Genomic DNA, 17,501 nt, shown 5'->3' on the forward strand with positions numbered 1-17,501 from the left:
CCTGTTGGGCGCGTATGACCGCTTTCAGTTCTTCCAGCTTTCCGCTACCGAACAGTTGCCGTTTCTCGAGCGTTTCCACCGGTACCTTCAGGCTAAGGGCCGTGTTCCATCTTGGTAGGGAACGAACTAGCGCTTCCGCTTCCTGTAGTAACAGTTCCGGCTTGGTGACACTCTTGCGTGGACCCCATTTGATGTACGGTTGAATGATGACCACGTTCTGGGCGTTTAGGATGCGTTTGGTCACGTGCATGGCACTGCTAGCCACCGAATCGTACTCACGGTCATCGATCAGTTGGGCTCGGTTCGACTCATTACTTGCTTCGTTACCGTAACCTGACTCCTCGTCCTCCTCGTCCTGCATGCTTGTACGCTTGTTGCTAGCCTTGTGACGCTGGCCAGCCACCTTGCCACTCTTATATTTACTAGAATCCGTATATTTTCCACGACATAAACGATTATCCACCAGCTGGTTCCATCTTTCAGCGGCTCCTGCGATCGGACCGTGATCGAGTAGCCTATTTTTGCAGCAACTACGGATGATACCGCCGATGGTCCGAAGGCATGTTCGCAACATTGTCACCACCATTAGAAACTCTTCACGGTGCCCTCCTTTTCCGGTATCGTTTCGAGCGTTTCCTGCAGCACACTGTACTTGTCCTCTACGGCCATCCACCGGGCCTGGCAGGCGAGTGTCCGATCGGATGTGACCTTATACGCGGCGACGGTAGATACAAGAGTCGCAACCAGCACGTTACCCTTCCGTGTGTACGGCAGATAGCGTTGACCGATCTGTTGCAAGAAGTAGACACCGGCAAATCCGAGCGAAAACGTGGCCAGCCCGGTAAACAGTGAGCGGGTCATACACTCGAGGTACGAGTCGAACCCGGGATGCTTATCACGCTGCTGTTCCTTGAGCGCTCGTATATCGTTCATCGTTCGGTTAGCAATTCGTTAGTGCGGTAATTCTTTAGTGCCGTAATTCGGAGATTCACTAATTTTACTCGTTACGCAATGTTACGTACAGAAGCTGGTCAGATCAACGAACCGGTTCTTCTTGGTACAGCACGGTTGGTGAAGTCCTTTTCCGGCTCACTTTCCCAACTAGAATGGCGACGGATGTTTAATATGTTTTAAATGCACTTAAAATAGTGAAAATCGTTAGTCCTTTCTCGTTTTTTGCAGCGCGCCGGGAATTCTAAAAAATGTTTTTGTTTTGATCGCCGTTATATGGCCAACAGCAGGTTGTATAACGGAAGCTGGCTTGCATTATGGCTATTTAACTATTTAGCACAGATAAATAGTACTAAAATTAAACCAAAAAATTGAGTAAAATAAATTAATTTTATTTAATTTCTAGCAATCCTTTATACGGGAACATTGTTAGCAGTATTTTAGTATTCTAAATACAATTTATTCGATTAAAAAAAGAAAAATGTTAACTGGGTTCCGAATGTAAACAAACACACGTCACGCAAATCTGGTTCCGCGGCCGAAACCGAAATTGAAGCTGGAGAACTTGAAAAATTCCGCCTGTTTTTACCTCGGGAATGGACAACGTGGCGACCCTGAGGGCGGACAACGCCAATTTGCGTAAGATACAGTCGAAACTGGTGCAGTGGGAACTGAAGGAGAACCCTCTCGCTCCGCTCAGCACCGGGCAAACGGATTTCATCAACCGGCTGACGGATCTGGCCCAGGGCAACAACCCCGCACCGCTACCGACTGCCGGAGATTCGGTATGTTCCGGCCAGTTGCAGGTCCGATAATCTCTTGATCGAATTTATTCACGTTTGTTCTCTTCCCCTCTCGTTCAGCAGGATAGCGCTAATAATGAAGGAACCGTTGAGCTACCGGTGTCGCTGGAATCGTTCAAACAATCCGCGTGCGTGATCGACACAACACAAAACTTCCTCTCGTGGTACAACTCGATCGATGCGGAAATTCTCGAACATTTCGATGAGGCGTATCTGGAGTACTACGAGCAGCTACGATCGAGGGCCAGCGAGTGCGATACGATGCTACAGGAGATCGACGAATCGCTCGGTTCGCTTCGGAAGCTAACGCAGGAGTTTAACTTTGTTTCGGAGAAGACGTCCTCGCTGCACCAAGCGAGCGAAAGTTTGCTGCAAGATCAGACCAAACTGAGCGACAGTGGCGAGGAGATCCGCAAGCGATTGAAGTACTTTAGCCAGGCCGAAAGTATCTCGCAACGATTGCACAATCCTACCGTTTCCGTTTCGAACGAATCGTTTGCGGACGTCCTGAACACGATCGATGATTGCATTGAGTATATGCGAGTGAACGTAAGTCGATATCCCGTGATACGTTTGTCGTCGTGATCATCGATCACTAATCAGCCTTCATTCTGTCCTTCCAGCCATCATTCTGTGAAGCATCGGCTTATAGCGTGAAATATCGGACGTGTCTCGCCAAGGCGGCACAGATGATGAAGGTGTACGTAACGAACATATTGGCCAACGCGACCGCACAAGTCCTCTCACCGAAGGGTGGACAAGGAGCGGCAGCTACCCGATCACTGGAAGCGTTGGAACAGCTGAAGGTCGGGGATCGTGCAACGGAAGCAGCGTTTGCACTGTTTTACGGGAAATTTCAAGCGTCGGCACCGCGTGTGAAGCGTATCACGGGACTGATCGAGGAACGGCTTGACCGTAGCCCCGATTATGAGATTCTGCTTGGCGAACTTCACCAAACCTATCTGACACAGCGTGCTACGGTGAGTTTGGCTGGGTCCATGGTCCTAAGATGGGTATTTAATTGTGTTCTTGTGTGCTTTTGTAGATCATGAGTGGTGGCGTCGATCAAGCGATCAAGGAGCTAGCCAAGAAACATAAAGGTGATCATTGTGCGCTGGTACGATCGGCCTGTGCCTTCATGGTGCACATCTGCCAGGACGAACATCGACTGTTTTATCATTTCTTTGCGAAACCAAGCGATCAATTGATGTGAGTAACAGGCACTTTGCACGATCAACAACTGTTTAATGATCTTGATCTCTACCACCCTTTCCCTAGTGGCTACATGGAAGGATTGTGTACGATACTGTACGACATACTGAGGCCTTACATCATCCGCATCGATCATCTGGAAACGCTGGCAGAGATCTGTAGTATCCTAAAGGTGGAGATGCTCGATGAGCACGTGGCCTATAGCCGTAAGTGCTACCGGCACCTAGGATTGATGTTATTGATCGCTACTCCGACCTTCTCTCTTCCTCATCCCGTACAGCCGATTCCCTGGAAGCGTTCGCCAAGATCGTCTACCAGTTGCTGCAGGATGTACAGGAACGGATCGGATTCCGGGCTCAGAACTATCTCGAATCGGACATCCGTAACTATCGTCCATCGGCCGGTGATCTAGCCTATCCGGAGAAGCTGGAGATGATGGAAAGTATCGCTCTGTCGCTGCAAGACAATGCGGCCCATCATCACCATCAGCATCCCGTGCCACTGCGCCGTGTCGATTCACGCAGTTCGATCGTTTCGGGAATGTCACTGGCTTCCCAGGACACCGGTAACGAAGCACCGGCATTACGTAGCCGTGCTAGCAATTCACCGGCAGATATGCACGGCATGTGGTATCCGACCGTACGCCGCACGCTCGTGTGCCTTTCGCGGCTCTATCGCTGCATCGATAAGTCCATCTTCCAGAGTCTCTCGCAGCAAGCGCTGGCGCACTGCATTCACAGTGTGTCGAGTGCTGCGGCAGAGATAGCCAAAAACCGTACCACGATCGACGGTGAGCTGTTCGAGATCAAGCATCTGCTGATTCTTCGGGAGCAGATTGCACCGTTTCGGGTCGATTTCACGGCCAAGGAAACCAGCCTCGATTTCAGCAAAGTGCGTACGGCGGCTTACGAGCTGCTGCAGAAGCGCAAACAACTATTTTCCCTCGGTTCGAACAATGCGCTGCTAGAGTTTCTGCTGGACGGTACACCGCAGGTGCGGGAACAGTTGCTCGATTCGCGCAAGGATGTCGATCGCCAGCTGAAGACCGTTTGCGAAACATTCATCACGGATGCATCCCGACAGCTCGTGGGACCGGTACTGACGTTCATCGAAACCGCTCAGAACCATTTGCGTAATCAACCAGCGGGTAAAGCACCAGCTGGGCAGCAGCAGGCCGGCGGATCGGCGATGGCTCTCCGTCTTGCACCGTTCGCTGCACCACAACAGATCAGCTCCATCATCCAGGAGTGTTTGCGTAACATCAAGACTAAACTGGCCGGGTTGCAGCGTTCGATGCAGCTGTACCTATCGAACAAGGACACCGAGTTTATCCTGTTCCGACCAATTCGAGTAAGTGTTTTGTCCACAGTAACGAGTGTAATGTGCGGCATCATTTACTCTCTGTTCCTTTATATCTGTATTCCTCAGAACAACATCATCGGTGCGTTTGTGAAGCTCGAGCAGATCCTCATGCTGAACGCGTACACCAAAGATGATCTGACGATCGTGAGCTGCCCGTCGGCAGAACAAATCTCCGTCCTGCTGTCGAGTGTTAATCTTAGTGGAACCACAGGACCGGCTGGTGAAACGACGGCTGCCTTTGGGAGACCGCAGACGACGGCGGATGCACAGCGAAAAATCAGCACCTCGTCCTCGGTCAGTAGCGGCCATTCGATAAAAGCACCAATCGAGAAAAAGGTAAGCTTCGATAGTGGGGCCAACACGGTAGTAGAGATCGAGCGAACAGAGGACGTTGTAACGGCGGCAAAGGAAGCCGTTGAACAGGCAAAGGAAGTTACAGCGGAAGTGACAGGGGCGCCGAAAGCACCGGAAACTTCCTCCCCCGGGCAACAAGTTGTGTAAAGTTTCCCGGTGTTATGTATTGCAATATTCCAAATTTATTCCACATTGGTTATCTTCCTGCTTAGAGAATTTATTTTCTGTTTTTATTTGCCTTATCCAATTAAAGCTAATTATCGAGTAAAATAATAGTAAATAAAATAATACTTCCCCTGAAAGAGTATTAAATGGAAGATGGTTCTGAAACAGCTCCAATCAGAAGTCGATTGCCTAGCATAACTTCTATCTATTCGAAGTGGTTATATCACAATCTTATCTTAAATAATTTCATAAGCGAATATTTAACTAACTAAACTTGGTTGTTACGCGATACGATAAATAAGCAAAGGTTACTGAGATCATTAACAAGGTACAAGAGAAGAGCTAAAGACAGCACTCTATACGATCAGCTGATCTGCAAATTGATCCATTTCCATCGGAAACCGAAAAAACTGACTATCGCCGGATCGCCAAAGATCATCTTCCCCAACAACTGCACGTGGCCGGGGGAGGTGGTGGTTGCCGTCGTCGTCGTCGTCGTCGTCGGTATGAGTGCTGTGGTCGGTTCTTGCTTAACCCTGTCGCGGAACATCGGCACGGGCTTCGGGAACTGATGAACATGGTTTGGATTCGGTATACCGTTCGGCATCGTGACATCGTGCCCGAACCGTTGTGAATGGAGGCGCCCTCACCTGAGTTTAACGTTGTCCGTGTCTCGGTGAGGTTGTCGCGTTCCGTGATCGGTCGAAGTGCGTAGAGACACAGCGAAAGAACGGTGATTCCGGGCGACGACAGACAAAAGTACGTTTCACCGGAGCTTGTTTGGTCAACCGTTGAGATAGACGAGAAACGTTTTCAGAAATCGGTGGTCCAGCTACTGTAGTGTGTGACGACTCAATTTTTGCCCCGATCGGTTTGTTGCTTGAGAAGAAAGCAGGAAAAAGTCGTTTATCTCCCAACATACGCAAAACACACGGGCACTACGTGCACCGCACGCAGCACTGAGCAGGAGCAGGAAATTATAAATATACTTTCCGGTTCACCTCATCGGTTAATCTGTTGACCGTCGGCGATTGCCCATCGGAGCCGGAGCCGTCGACCACAGGTCGCTTGAGGAGGTAAATAGATTCGCCGCTTGCGGTGCGTGCAATCGCCATCACCGTTGTCGTTGTCGTCGCTTGGCCCGATTGCTGGCGTCTCTCGCCACGCGCGTCAATTCCTTTGTTCCCGTTTGATCCGATCTGACTCCCGGAACCATCTCACTGCCGCAGTGATTGATTTAAGAGGTCGCCAGGACCAGGGCTATACGTACGTCGCAGTAACAACAACAACAACACCAATAAGCGTTGCTGGCCACAGGACGAAGTAGGCAACGAGCGTGGTGTGGTGCTTTGTGAAGGTGTTCGGATGGCTGCTGAGATTGCGGTTGATGAGTGATTGGAAGGTTTTTTAGTTTGTGTTTTTATTTTTAATGGCGAGTGTTTTTCGCCCTCAGGCTGGGATGCCCGGGTCCTAGTCGTAAAAAAAATCCAATCCTATCTCTAGTGCGAAGCGAATGCCCTAGTAAAGTATAGAGAGAGAGAGACAGGATGGTGGGCTGCGGTGCTGTTGGGGTACGGGGAAAGTACACAAAAAACACGGACGACGACCGCCGCGTGAGATCCCGTTAATGTGCGTGTGATGCGGCCGGTGGAGGAGACAACAACAGGATCAGCAGCAGCAGGAAGGGAAGGCAGGGAGGACAGACGAAGAACGTGTCGTCGTCAATATAGAACGAAGCGCAAAGAACCAGGAAAAAGAGAAAAAGAAGAAGAAGAAGAAGGTACATGTGTTTAGGTGAATAATTGTGCGTATGTGTGTGTTCATGTGCGTTGCCCCCGACGACGACGGCGACAGCATGATGATGCTGCTGAAGAAGCTCCCGCGGAACGAACGGGGATGAATGGAAAGACCTGCTGAGGGGGAAGGCACGCCGCGAACCAATAACAATAATGTGAAAAGCAATCAGCGCTGGATGCTGTAATGAACAATCGATCTAGATGGCTAGACGAGTCGAGGCTGACCTGGCATCGATTAACGCCACACCACACACCGCCAACCATTAATCCGGGGACGCACCATTGCGCCTCCCACAGTAGCAGCAGCAAGGTGCAATTCATGGAAAAAAAAGATTTAACAAAAAAAAATAGAAAAGATTTATCCCCGCCGGGAAGAAGGCACACGTCGGCCTATTGGTGTGCGTGCGTGTTTGGTCGAGAATTTCAAAAAAAGAAACTTCTTTTCACTCATACACACGCACCCGGGGCATGCATGTATTGGTGCATTCAACGGCTGACTTCGTTGCGTGAGTTACCCAGCTCGGCATCGGCAAAATGAACTCCGAATCCGAACCGCGAGCGAAAGGATTTTTGCGATGCGAGGCGGAAGTGGCGGAAAGCGGAGGAGAGAGAAAAAGAGCAAAAAAAACGATAAAGGACGAGGCAGGAGAGACTGGAGCAAAAACAAAGGAAGAAGTAAGCAGCAAGCCGGAAGCAAACATTCCCCCATCCCCCGGTTGGGTTTTGGCGGTGAACTATCCTTTTCGCCGGAACTTACATGCCAGCCACCGCAGGACCAGAAAAAGGGAACCGCCGCCGCCGTCCGTCCGTCACTCATGCTGCGGTTCGTTCGCTAGATTGGCGTTTAAGGACCACAGCGGGGGGTGGGGGATGCAAAAGCAATCTAGCTGCAGAGAGCTGCAGAGAGAAATGAAATGGAAATGCTCTCTAGTAACCGCAACACCAATGCAAATGGATTTCTGCGTCCCGCACCCTCTTGATGCGCTAGCCCCATCCCACCCTGTGATCAGTGAATGTGCGAGACAGCATAAACCACCCAACAGCATCCAACAGCAACCCCCGGCTGGGGTGTGGGCATGCCGGAAACATGCTGCAACAATTATGCAAAACTCGATTGCGCTCGATAACGCAGTCCATCACGGGACTCCCCATGACCGATGGCAGCAATAATTATCAGACATAATGACTGCTGCTGGGTTTCAGGTTGACTGCAACACGTGAAATGCAGCAAGAGGATCCCAATGGACAATAAAAAAAAACCTCGGCACCCAAGAAAGGAAGGAAAGGAAGGAACGAAATTAGCCCTAAGCAATCCGGCACCCAAAGGAGAGTGTCAGAAGCAACACCGCCATCGCGATTACACCGAGAAGGACGCTCCAGGGGCAGAAGTGGCCGCTCGTGATGCGCTTCTTAAATGCTCGCTCACTGGCAGGCTGGCTGGCTGGCGGAATAAGAGTGAATCAAGGGCCACCGATTGGTGCCTCTGTGGCAAATCCTTTGAAGCGAGTCCGCAATCGCAAAGGAAGCAAGGAAGGAAGGAAGGAAGGACAACACCACAGCGAGGAGCGAAAAAAGGTGTATTTGCAAGCCGCCCCAAAACCAATCAAGTGCGCGGTAAGGCGAGCGAGTTCCCCCCTCCTGGCCTTCAGTACCCTCCCGGTGGCACTAATGATGGAGACGCATCTTTAAACGCAGTTCACCGTTCACCGCGACCGCTTTGGGGCGTAAATGAGATGCTGCAGCGTGCAGCGGCTGGCAGCCCTGGCAATCCCGGTTGCCATGGCAATTTGGTTGCGTCCTTTGCGTGTGACGGGACCAGACCCCACCTTGACATCGACCAAAAACAAGTCCGAAGAGGAGATTCGCGAACTGCTGTTGCTGCTGCTGCTGCCAAAAATCCGGTTTTTTTTTCTCGAGGGGCTCCCGAGACTTCTTGGGAGTTCTGTGCCGGGTGCCGGGGAAAGGGAACGTGGAGGAGGAGGAGGGTCGTCGTGCCCCTCATCTGCACCTTCCGTCTCGATGGGCGGTACCGGAGGGGCGTTGATTTCGCAGAAGTTTGACTGATTTTATTATAGTTTGCCGGCCCAACCGGCCCGGCCCCGGTTGACCGGTTCCGTTTTCCGTTCCTTCTAATTATGTCCGCTGCAACCGACAGAGGTTGGAGTGATGGTCGAGCTCCTCTCCAGGGGGGGGGGGGGGGGGGGTTGCCAGAGGGGGGCCCCACCGCAGCTTCTCATTAGTCAACGTTGGCGCGCGCGCGCCCTCGAACCTTGAAGTTGCTGCGTTGTGTAATGTGCTAATTCCACAAATACCTTCTTTCTTATCTGCGTTCTTGTCTCTCTTTCTCTCTCTCTTTCTTTTAGGAAGTGGCTAGCTAATCTGCAAAAGCGAGAGAGGAAGAGAGTGCTCCGAAAATCGTGCGATCCCGCTGGTTCCGGTGCGGTGCGTGCGATGCTTTCCGAGTCCGGTTAATGCTACTATCATCTACTGTCTGGCTGTCGGCACAATCTCTCTCTTTCTCTGATATCTGCCGTGACATCGGGTGCCATTACAAGCAAACCCTTTCCTTCTTCGTCGCGGGAGGGTCTGGCCCTGAACGAGCGAGCGGGCGAACGTGCATAAATATTAATGGAACGACCTTCTCGTCCTCCATCTGCTCCGTGATCTCTCCGTCAAGCCGCCTGTGCCGTGCGATAGGAAGGAGGGGCCAGGGTCCGGCCCCCGTGGTATCCCGGGGTAAATTAGATTAAAAAGCGGTAAAAATCAAGAAATGCGCTCTCGACTAAAAGGGTGATTTTTTTTTTGTTTCGGCGGGAGGAGCCGGCACTCTAGGGGTCGGTGCGTGCGTTCTGTGCGTCTTCTGCGTGTGTATCTGGTGCGTGTATATTTGGTGTTGGTGTGCGCGCGGTGTGCGGTGGTGCAGCGGCAGCGGAGGTCTCGAAAGGCCCCGCAAAACGTCCCCCACCATCCATCCATTAGTGGCGCGAGCGTGCGCGCGCTCGATCGCGAGTAGTGTGGCCGCTGTGTGTGAGGTCCAGTTGAAGAAGAGCAAAGCAGCAAAAGCAGTGTACGGGTGTGACCGAAGTGAAGACCACCAGGAGGTGCAAAGGGGGGAGGGTTGCGGGTCTGATCCGGTCCCGGTTTTGTGCGTAAGTGTGTATCGGTCGGTCGATCATCTTCGGCTCAATTAGAGTGAGCTTTTATGCTTCTTTGGGCACAAGGTGCTCAGCAGCAGCAGTAGAAGAAAGGTGGAGAACGGAGGAGAACGGAGGAAAAGAGTTAAAGAAAACAAAGTGGAAGGCACAGCAGGTGACGAAGGCCGTGGAGTTTTGGTGGTTACGTTCGCTTGCAGATCAGCAGAGGGATCATCGGATCATCGGTTCATCGGATCGTCCATAGGTATGTCCCAAGAAACTTGTTCTTTTTTTTGGGGTTAGGGCGCCAACAGGTTACTACATTGGCATTCATTGCCTACTACACCTTTACCAATCAAATAACACTCTTGACCATCATGGAAGTTACGCAAAAGCTTCAGAACTTCAAAAGACCGCGCATCCTCAGGGACGACAAACTTTCACTGCATCATTACCTCACTTTCAACTTCCCTTTCAAAAAAAAAAAAAAGACCATAAACATACGCCTATTGCATCACCAATTTTTGTCTGTTAATATCTGAAAGTGGGAAATAGGAAAAAAGACGGTCTGGTCCGGTATTTGAAAATAGAAACCTCTGGCCGGCAATCCTCCGGGTTTCGGTTCGCTTTTCATATTCAAATTCCAAAAAAAAAACCATCCAACCACACTGACGTTGTTCCCACATGACGAACGTAACGAACCGAGCGGACCCGGGGCGAAGGGAAGATCACCACGGCGGTTTTGATGGCCACCAACCCACTCTGCCCCGCCCCACCCCGTCGCCTAGTGCCGTGCCGGTCGATCCAAATGTTTTGTCACGCGTTATGAAAACGCCGTAAACAATTTTAATGGCAACCAGAAGAAGAAGAAGAAGAAGCAGAAGAAGAAGAGCTCCGTAACAGCCATCATTTTGGATCATTTCCCGCGCCCACCAGCGCCAGCGCAGTCAGGCGAGCGAGCAAGCGAACGATCGCGCTCTCGGCAGCGGCGGCGGTGCGCCATTCATCATCATCATCACCATCATCATCATCGCCGCGATCAGCAGCAGTGGAATCGATCGAAATGATTAGAAATTGAAATGGAGTTACTTCATCGCCTTTAGTTCTCGTTTCCATCTCGTTCTCTACCAGTCTCTTTCTCTCTCTTTCCGTCATCAGCAGCAACTGCCTGCTTCGATTAGTATGAGTAATCAATCGGGAATTAAAAGAACATACAGAACGGCGGGCGGACGAAGTGTTCCAGCATAACTCCGTCCCTCTTGTACGCCATTGTCGGTGCACCCAGCACCCAGCACCAGCAGCAGCAACGGGGAGGGGCACAATCGAGGCTCAATTTGTGGGCTAAAATATGATCTTTCCGGATCGTGTGATGATACCGAGGAACAGAGAGATAGACAAGAAGAGAGAAAGAACGAAAACGATGGGTTTTTGGTGTGGAGCGCAGGGGCCACAGCAAAACGGAGCAATTCGTTCAACGTGCGCAAAGCTCACCGCTCATTACAAAGAACCTGAACGCCACCCCCCCGCTCTTCGCCCGGCCCCAAAAACCGGCGCGGTTCGCGGTCCTCCCGGGCTCCGTCACGGTTCGCGAGCAAAACCGTGGAGAACCGCGTCATATGGTGTGAGTGTAAGTCCGGGCAAGACGGACGGCCGCGCGAACCGAACGATGATGTTGATGATGATGATGATGATGAACACCTTGGAACATGCGTTTTATTTCACCTCTCGGCCACGGCTTCTCGCGCGTCCCGCTTCTTCTTGGTCGCCGTGTTCCGTGGACCCGGGGGAGGTTGGGGGGACTCTGTTCTGTGCGCATTGTCTGTCTGCTTGTCTGTCTGTGTGTGTGTGTGTGGAGAGGGCATCCACTCTGCACAACACAAATCCTGCTCATTTAAGCTGTTAATTTTAATTTTCTCATTCTCCTCTCGTTCTCTACTCCTCCATGCTCGTGCTCCCTTATGCTCCCTTGATGTTCATTTGTAGCAGCAGCAGCAGCAGCCTACTCTTCCAAAGGCCCGCTTCTTTGCGCTGCGTTTCGGTTCGGTTCGGTTCTGGGAGTTCCACATTCCACGGTTCCATCGCCGGTATGGCCATCTTTTCAACCTTCTCCGCAGCTCAAGTGCCGCGCCGTGTCCAGACCAGTGCTTTATCATTCCTTGTGCCTGCGGCTGACTGGCGGGGTCTAAGGGTGTTCGCTCGTTCGTTCGTTCGTTCTCTATCTCGTTCTAACTCCACTCTGTGCAGTGGTGCGGCCCAGGTTGCCCAGGTTGCTCAGGATGCTCCATTCCGTCCCGTCATCTTCATCATACATTTATTGGAAGTCGCGGTTGTCGCGGATGTGCACCTCTCTTCGCTCTCCATGCCGAGAGCTGCATCCGAAATGCGGTGTGCGCTTATGCCCTTACGCCGTCTTGCGACGGAGGACTGGAAGGGGGTTTCGATTCTGGATGTTTTATTGGTACCCCGACGGCGGTCAATACGCGCCACGCGGAGGATCGTTTTTTTTTTGCTGCTGCCCGCGAACTGGACACCGGGAGGGATCTAGAAGCAGAGAAAAGAGGGGGAAAGGACAAGGCGGGGTGCGAGCTGGCGTGCGCGCGCGCGCCCGCCCGCCCGAGAGAGTTGGGAATGAGTTATTTTCAGTTCCCTTTGAAGTCGCTTTTGAAGCGTAATTCGTTCCGCAAACGGTCGCTGCCGCCCCCCATGTTCCGGCGGCCGTAATCGCTCCACCGACCAGCCCGACCAGCGACGATGGAGCGCAGTGCAGGATGGTGGTGGTACTCTTTGGATTGGGGTCTTCTCACTTGGGTTTTTTTTGTTACTCTTCTCTTCACCTGATGAGCCAATCGGTGTCAACCGCACTTGAGCGGACGAGTGGACGGGCGGCCTAGCGAGAGCGGCTCATAAACCGGACGACCCGGAGGGCCGGAGACGATTTAGGTCAGCTTAGGCCTCCTCGACCCCATCGTTGGTCAGCACTGATTAGCACAATTTCTCTCTCTCTCTCTCTCTCTCTCTCTCTCTCTCTCTCGTTCTCTCATTCTTTCTCACTAAACGGGATTCAAGTTAATGTATTGTTAATGCGTTGCTTTACACGAGCAGTAGAAAGTACTTCTCAAAGCCACATAGCCAAGAGCTAGAAGAACAGAGAGGGAGAAGAGAGAGAAAAAGGGAACGAAATGGCCTAGATTATTGGACATCAAAGTGTCAATTTGGTTAAATTTTAATTAAAACAAAAGACAATGGAAATGTGGACAGCCACATTTTCTTTTGTCTTATTCGATTTGAGCTCCACGGCAATCGCAGGTGGCCGGTAGGTCACACGGTAAGTGCGTTCGCTCTCGGCGACCTTAGAGATCCCATGGTTCGAGACTCCCAAGCCCCCCGGCGGGGGATAGTGTTTGGTAATGTCTTGAATTATCGCAAGAAAATTTGTGAATAGAGATGCGGTCTCTTCCTCTATCTAACCCCAACATGGTGTTCCTAGAAAAAAGCACCTTCCATTCTCCTTCGAAAAAATACACATCCAGAAGAATGAAGAGAGAGATAGATTGGTGGTGATGCTGTTTGCTGCCAGTCATGTACCACCACCATCATCACCACCATCACCTCCATTCCATCATCATCTTCTTCATCGTGAGCGCGCGAAACCCGTGACGAATTAGACACGATCCCCCCCGCTTCTCTTTCTCTCTGCTGTGCCTTATTTTTAGTGGCTTGGCTTGTGGATGCTGGCACTTCTTCTCCAACAGAAACAGAACAGTGGGAGGTGGTGGCGGGGTCATCTATCTCCGCTTATCCACCTCCCACACATCACCCACCTGCCTGTGTGCTGTTCCATTCCATTCCATTCCAAAGGCGCGAAACCCTAAAAAGCGAAGGCAAAAGAACTCGCGCGCGTCTTGAGCTAAACTTTCCCTTCCTAATTCCCACTTCTGTTTCTCTCTCTCGCAAACACAATATACAATCCATTTAGCTCTCTTTAGGAGGAATAAAAGTGGAGTTTTCGGGTAGTGAAGTGGAGGGATAAAACGGTGGAGCAGCAGCAGCAGAAGGAGGAGGATAATTTTTTTCCAGTTAAGATTGGGCGCCAAGTTCCGCGGTGCTGCTGTGTGTTCGTTTGGTGTGGACTCCTCTCCTAGAGAGCATGATGAGAAGGCCTCCGGAACGTCCCGAAAAACCCTCCAGACCGAGACGCCAACAACGCGCACCGTTCCCGGGGAGTAACCGGGAAGTAATTGGTGTTCTGCGCGTGTCGCCCGTGAGCCTGTGGCTCACTTCCACGTCCCGGGCCCTTCCGCTCTTCATGGAATGGCTGGAAATTAGTTGCCGATTAGTAGTAGCTCCCCCCCCCCCCCCCCTCCCTGGCTTCGTCCAGTTTTCCCTTTTCGGCCTCTCCGTTCCTTGCTGCCAGATGGTGGCGGCGGTGGATTGGCCATTGGTCCAATTTTCTCGCTCGCTCGTTCCGTTCGCCAAAAACTTATCTGTTTCTTCTCCGCCTCTTTTTTTCCCCGGGGTGGAACTGCCTGGGAGGTGTACTGTTTGTGGAGGCTGATGCTGCGCTTCTGAGAAAGAGTTTCACTCCGCTTCCTTTACCTTTTTTCCGCAAACTCTCTCCTCCTCCTCCTCTTCACGGTGCCGCCAATGGTGAAGGTCGTGCTAAAGTGTGTGGTGTGTACTCTGCGCCTCACTTCGTTGCGTCCTTCGACTCATTCCCCTCGGCCCCTCTTTGCCACACTTTTGCCTCGCGAATCTGTGTTGTAAGTATGATTTTTATGATTTCGCCGCACGGCAGCAAGAGGGTATAGCGGTGGAACAGGGCAGCAAGTAGCCGAATGGCCTTTTTGCTTCCTTCCTTAGCAGCAGCAGCAGCTGTTGCGAAAGCTCGGGATACGGGGGAACATCCCCCCTATGGATGCTCCTTGGTGGTTGTATGGTGTGAACCACTTTGCTCTCGTGAATGGCCGCCCGCCAGAAAAGGTTGAAAGCAGCAGCAGCACTACTAACTCCGTACATCCTCCGGGTGCGCGGCCTCGCGGTGTTGTTGTTCTTTTAATGTGTTTTTATTAATTTTCGTTCAACGCCACCGTAAACGGTAACGTGTTTTTTGGAGGGGTGGTAAGGAGGTGTGATGGTGGTGGTGGAATTGAGAAAAAGGGCGCGCCAGTCCCATCCCTGCTTCAAGCCTTCCAGTGCGGGGAGGAGAGAACCCTTGGAATGGAATTTTGGGGATTTTTTGCTGTTGTTGTCTTGTCTGCCTGGCTCTTATCCCTTTAGCTCTCTCACTCGGGAGGTTGAAGTGATCGGAATTCCATCGCAATCGCCATCGAGAGTGGTGCGGTGGTAGCTCGTCATTCCATCATCGTCATGATGAAGCCCGCTCCGTAGGAAAGTGGCAAGAACACTGGCCCTCTCTCAATAGCTGAGGGTATCGAGTAGATAAGTGAAAAGAAATTTTAATGAAAACCCAAAACTGCTGCTGCTGCTGCTGCTGCTGCTCCTTCAGTCCCAAAAAACTGTTGAAGCGCAGCATTATGACCCTCGCGATAGCGGTGGACCCAAATGAAAGAAGCGAAAAGAGTGAAATAAAAACCAAACCTCCAAAAAATACTGTCATCTCCCCGCGTGATCCGCGGAACCGAGGATCAAAAAATAAAAAACCAAAACAAAAAAAAACAAAGCGAAAAAGGGGAATGTTACAGAGAAGGGAAAAAAGGTAGAAAAAAAGCGGTGAGGTCCTCGATGGATAAAAAGACCGGGTAAAAACGCCACAGAAAAAAAATCGTTTATGAAAAATTGGAAAGTACACAAAAGCCACCTCCTGCTGCTGCTGCTGCTGCCAGGGCTGTCCTGGGCTACTGAGATCTGTGCTGAGCTGCGCGCTCCGGTTGCTACTGCTGGATGGATGCGTTCGCGTTCGGTGTTTTGGTTCACTGAATATACAGAGCAAGCGAGGGAGAACCATTCCGAAAATTCCGGAAGTTGGCCAGAAAATCAAAAAAAAATAGAAAGCACCGGCCACGACGAGGGACGAGGCACGGGAAGAGAATCCAGAGAAAACACGCGCGGAAGAGTCAACTGCAGACACGGTTAACGCGGGACCCGCGGGTGTGACGCGCGCGTTTTGTTCTGCGTTTTATCCGCTTCGTCGTGTCGGTCCTTGTTGTTGGAACCTGGTGGTGGTTCTGCTACCGTCGTGATGCTCTTTGGTTTACGTTGTTTTGGACAGTTCCTGCCTCACCTCGTGTGCCGCACCTCGCCGCGCACCGGTGGCGTATTTATGTTTATTTGAATGTATTTCCCTGCTCATCCCCATCATCATCATCGCCGTCATTGAAAACCCCTTTCTCTCGGGGCGAGCTCGAGCATTTCCGTGGAAAATGGGCGCTGTGGAAAAATTCCGCGCCCGCGTTTTTGGGTGCGACGATCGTTGATCTGCTCTGTTTTTCCGTGCGCCCTATCACCGCGGCCTAATCTTTCATTTGTTTGTCTTCGTTGGTGTAGGTTCTCCATTTTTGTTTGGCACAAACCGCAATGCGACCTCTCGAAGGCCAGCAATGCTGTTCAAACAATACCGGTTGCCATTACAAGACGCACGGTGAGAGAGAGAGAGAGGAAGTAATGGCGGAAAACTCGGAAGAAAAATCGACTTTTCTCCTCCCACACCCGCGCACACACGTGTCTAGAAGTGTGGCATATGCTTTTTGTCGTCATTACTACCTCGAGGTCGTCGTCTCGCGACTGCTTCTTGGCTTGGCTCATGTGCTGGCAGACATGCGTCTGGGGTGTTGCTTTAATTAAACAACCTTCAAACGACGCTCAACGACGCTCGATGGCCAGCGATGGTACGTGTACCCTCAATGTGTTTCTCGGTGTGTGGTGTGTCTGCTGCTGATGCGACGACGACGCAGCCCCCCGGTTCGTAATGAGGAAAGAAATTTCGATGTTTTCCGGTGCTGGTGCTGGTGCTGCTGTCCGGCGACTTCTGGTCGTCCATTGCTTATGTCCGCCATCTTCTTCCACCACCTCGCCCACCCGCTTAGGTGGGTGTTTTGGCTCCCATCAAATTGCACTCGAGTGTGACTCTCTAACCAACCAACCAGCGCTCTGCTGCTGCTCTCTTTCTCTCTCTCTGCACTGGCAGTTAAGTGAATAATGAATTCTTCATTAAACGGCCTAATTGGAAAATAAAGCGGTTGTCAAATTGAAATGAATCCGATTGGTCCGGTCCCGGTCTGGTCCCGGTCTGGAGTGGCCATTAGCGATAAGAAAGCACCGGCAGTCACCAGTGGCCATTGTCCAATTAGAGAATCGAGCGTAGTTAAGACAGGTAGAGCGAAATTACGAATTTAATGCAAATGGACGAGTCGCGAAACAGGAGAACGAGGAGAAGAAGAAGCTGATAAGCCATTGGAATTGGGAGCACTGAACAGGTGTAACCGTCTTCCAGAACACAGACACGCACATGTGGAACCAATTAATTGATCATAACTGGTTCCGGTGCTCCGACGCTCCGGCGACGACGACCCACAAGAGCACCATTTCCGAACATTCCGGGCTGGCTTCCGAGCAAAGAGGCGGGGGAAAACCAACCCAGGAACCATCTGGTCTGACGACGCACAAACACACATACGCACGCACATGTGTGTGCTAACAGAAATGAGTTTCATTGCAGCGCCGCCACTTAGCATGCGGTTACGACGCCACACCCCTCCCTCTCCGTG

General features: G+C 51.5%; 4 protein-coding genes across 7 annotated transcripts in view; 2 read left to right on the forward strand and 2 right to left on the reverse strand.

Moving 5' to 3' along the window:
- Positions 1-588, reverse strand: part of LOC126571261 (putative GTP-binding protein 6) — a 1,751-nt gene extending 1,163 nt beyond the window's left edge. The window contains exon 1 of the mRNA XM_050229627.1: positions 1-588. This exon is cut by the window's left edge and continues 1,163 nt beyond it. Within this exon, the coding sequence (XP_050085584.1) occupies positions 1-586 (586 nt within the window). The 5' untranslated portion in view covers positions 587-588.
- LOC126571277 (transmembrane protein 141) lies at positions 586-1,188 on the reverse strand. Its single transcript, XM_050229641.1, has one exon. It carries the CDS (start codon positions 931-933, stop codon positions 586-588), a length of 348 nt encoding a protein of 115 aa, XP_050085598.1. The 5' UTR covers positions 934-1,188.
- A 298-nt stretch (positions 1,189-1,486) lies between these two features.
- On the forward strand, positions 1,487-5,027 carry LOC126571254 (conserved oligomeric Golgi complex subunit 3). 2 transcript variants are annotated; one of them, XM_050229615.1, is made up of 7 exons: positions 1,487-1,736; positions 1,815-2,303; positions 2,378-2,734; positions 2,800-2,963; positions 3,033-3,172; positions 3,247-4,316; positions 4,395-5,027. In XM_050229615.1, the coding sequence occupies exons 1-7, from the start codon at positions 1,548-1,550 to the stop codon at positions 4,827-4,829; spliced, it is 2,844 nt and encodes a 947-aa protein (XP_050085572.1). In that variant the 5' UTR covers positions 1,487-1,547; the 3' UTR covers positions 4,830-5,027. The 2 variants fall into 2 exon arrangements, with proteins under 2 accessions (XP_050085572.1, XP_050085573.1); XM_050229616.1 differs by having other exon boundaries at positions 1,818-2,303.
- Positions 5,028-5,536: 509 nt separating this feature from the next.
- The window catches only part of LOC126571247 (latrophilin Cirl), a 124,015-nt gene continuing 112,050 nt past the window's right edge, over positions 5,537-17,501 (forward strand). For all 3 annotated transcript variants that reach the window (XR_007607870.1, XM_050229600.1, XM_050229602.1), the window contains exons 1-2: positions 5,537-5,923; positions 9,007-10,042. The gene's annotated coding sequence lies outside the window, so the exon portion shown is untranslated. The remainder of the gene's footprint in view (positions 5,924-9,006; positions 10,043-17,501) is intronic.

This window comes from Anopheles aquasalis, chromosome 2 (genome assembly GCF_943734665.1).
Source record: "Anopheles aquasalis chromosome 2, idAnoAquaMG_Q_19, whole genome shotgun sequence".
NCBI classification, from domain to species: Eukaryota; Metazoa; Arthropoda; class Insecta; order Diptera; family Culicidae; genus Anopheles; species Anopheles aquasalis.

Coding starts and splice junctions, on each gene's coding strand:
- LOC126571277 (XM_050229641.1), bottom strand. CDS start 933: ATGAACGATATACGAGCGCTCAAGGAACAGCAGCGTGATAAGCATCCC.
- LOC126571254 (XM_050229615.1), top strand. CDS start 1,548: ATGGACAACGTGGCGACCCTGAGGGCGGACAACGCCAATTTGCGTAAG. Junction 2,304..2,377: donor TTGAGTATATGCGAGTGAAC/GTAAGTCGATAT, acceptor CTGTCCTTCCAG/CCATCATTCTGTGAAGCATC. Junction 3,173..3,246: donor TGAGCACGTGGCCTATAGCC/GTAAGTGCTACC, acceptor CATCCCGTACAG/CCGATTCCCTGGAAGCGTTC.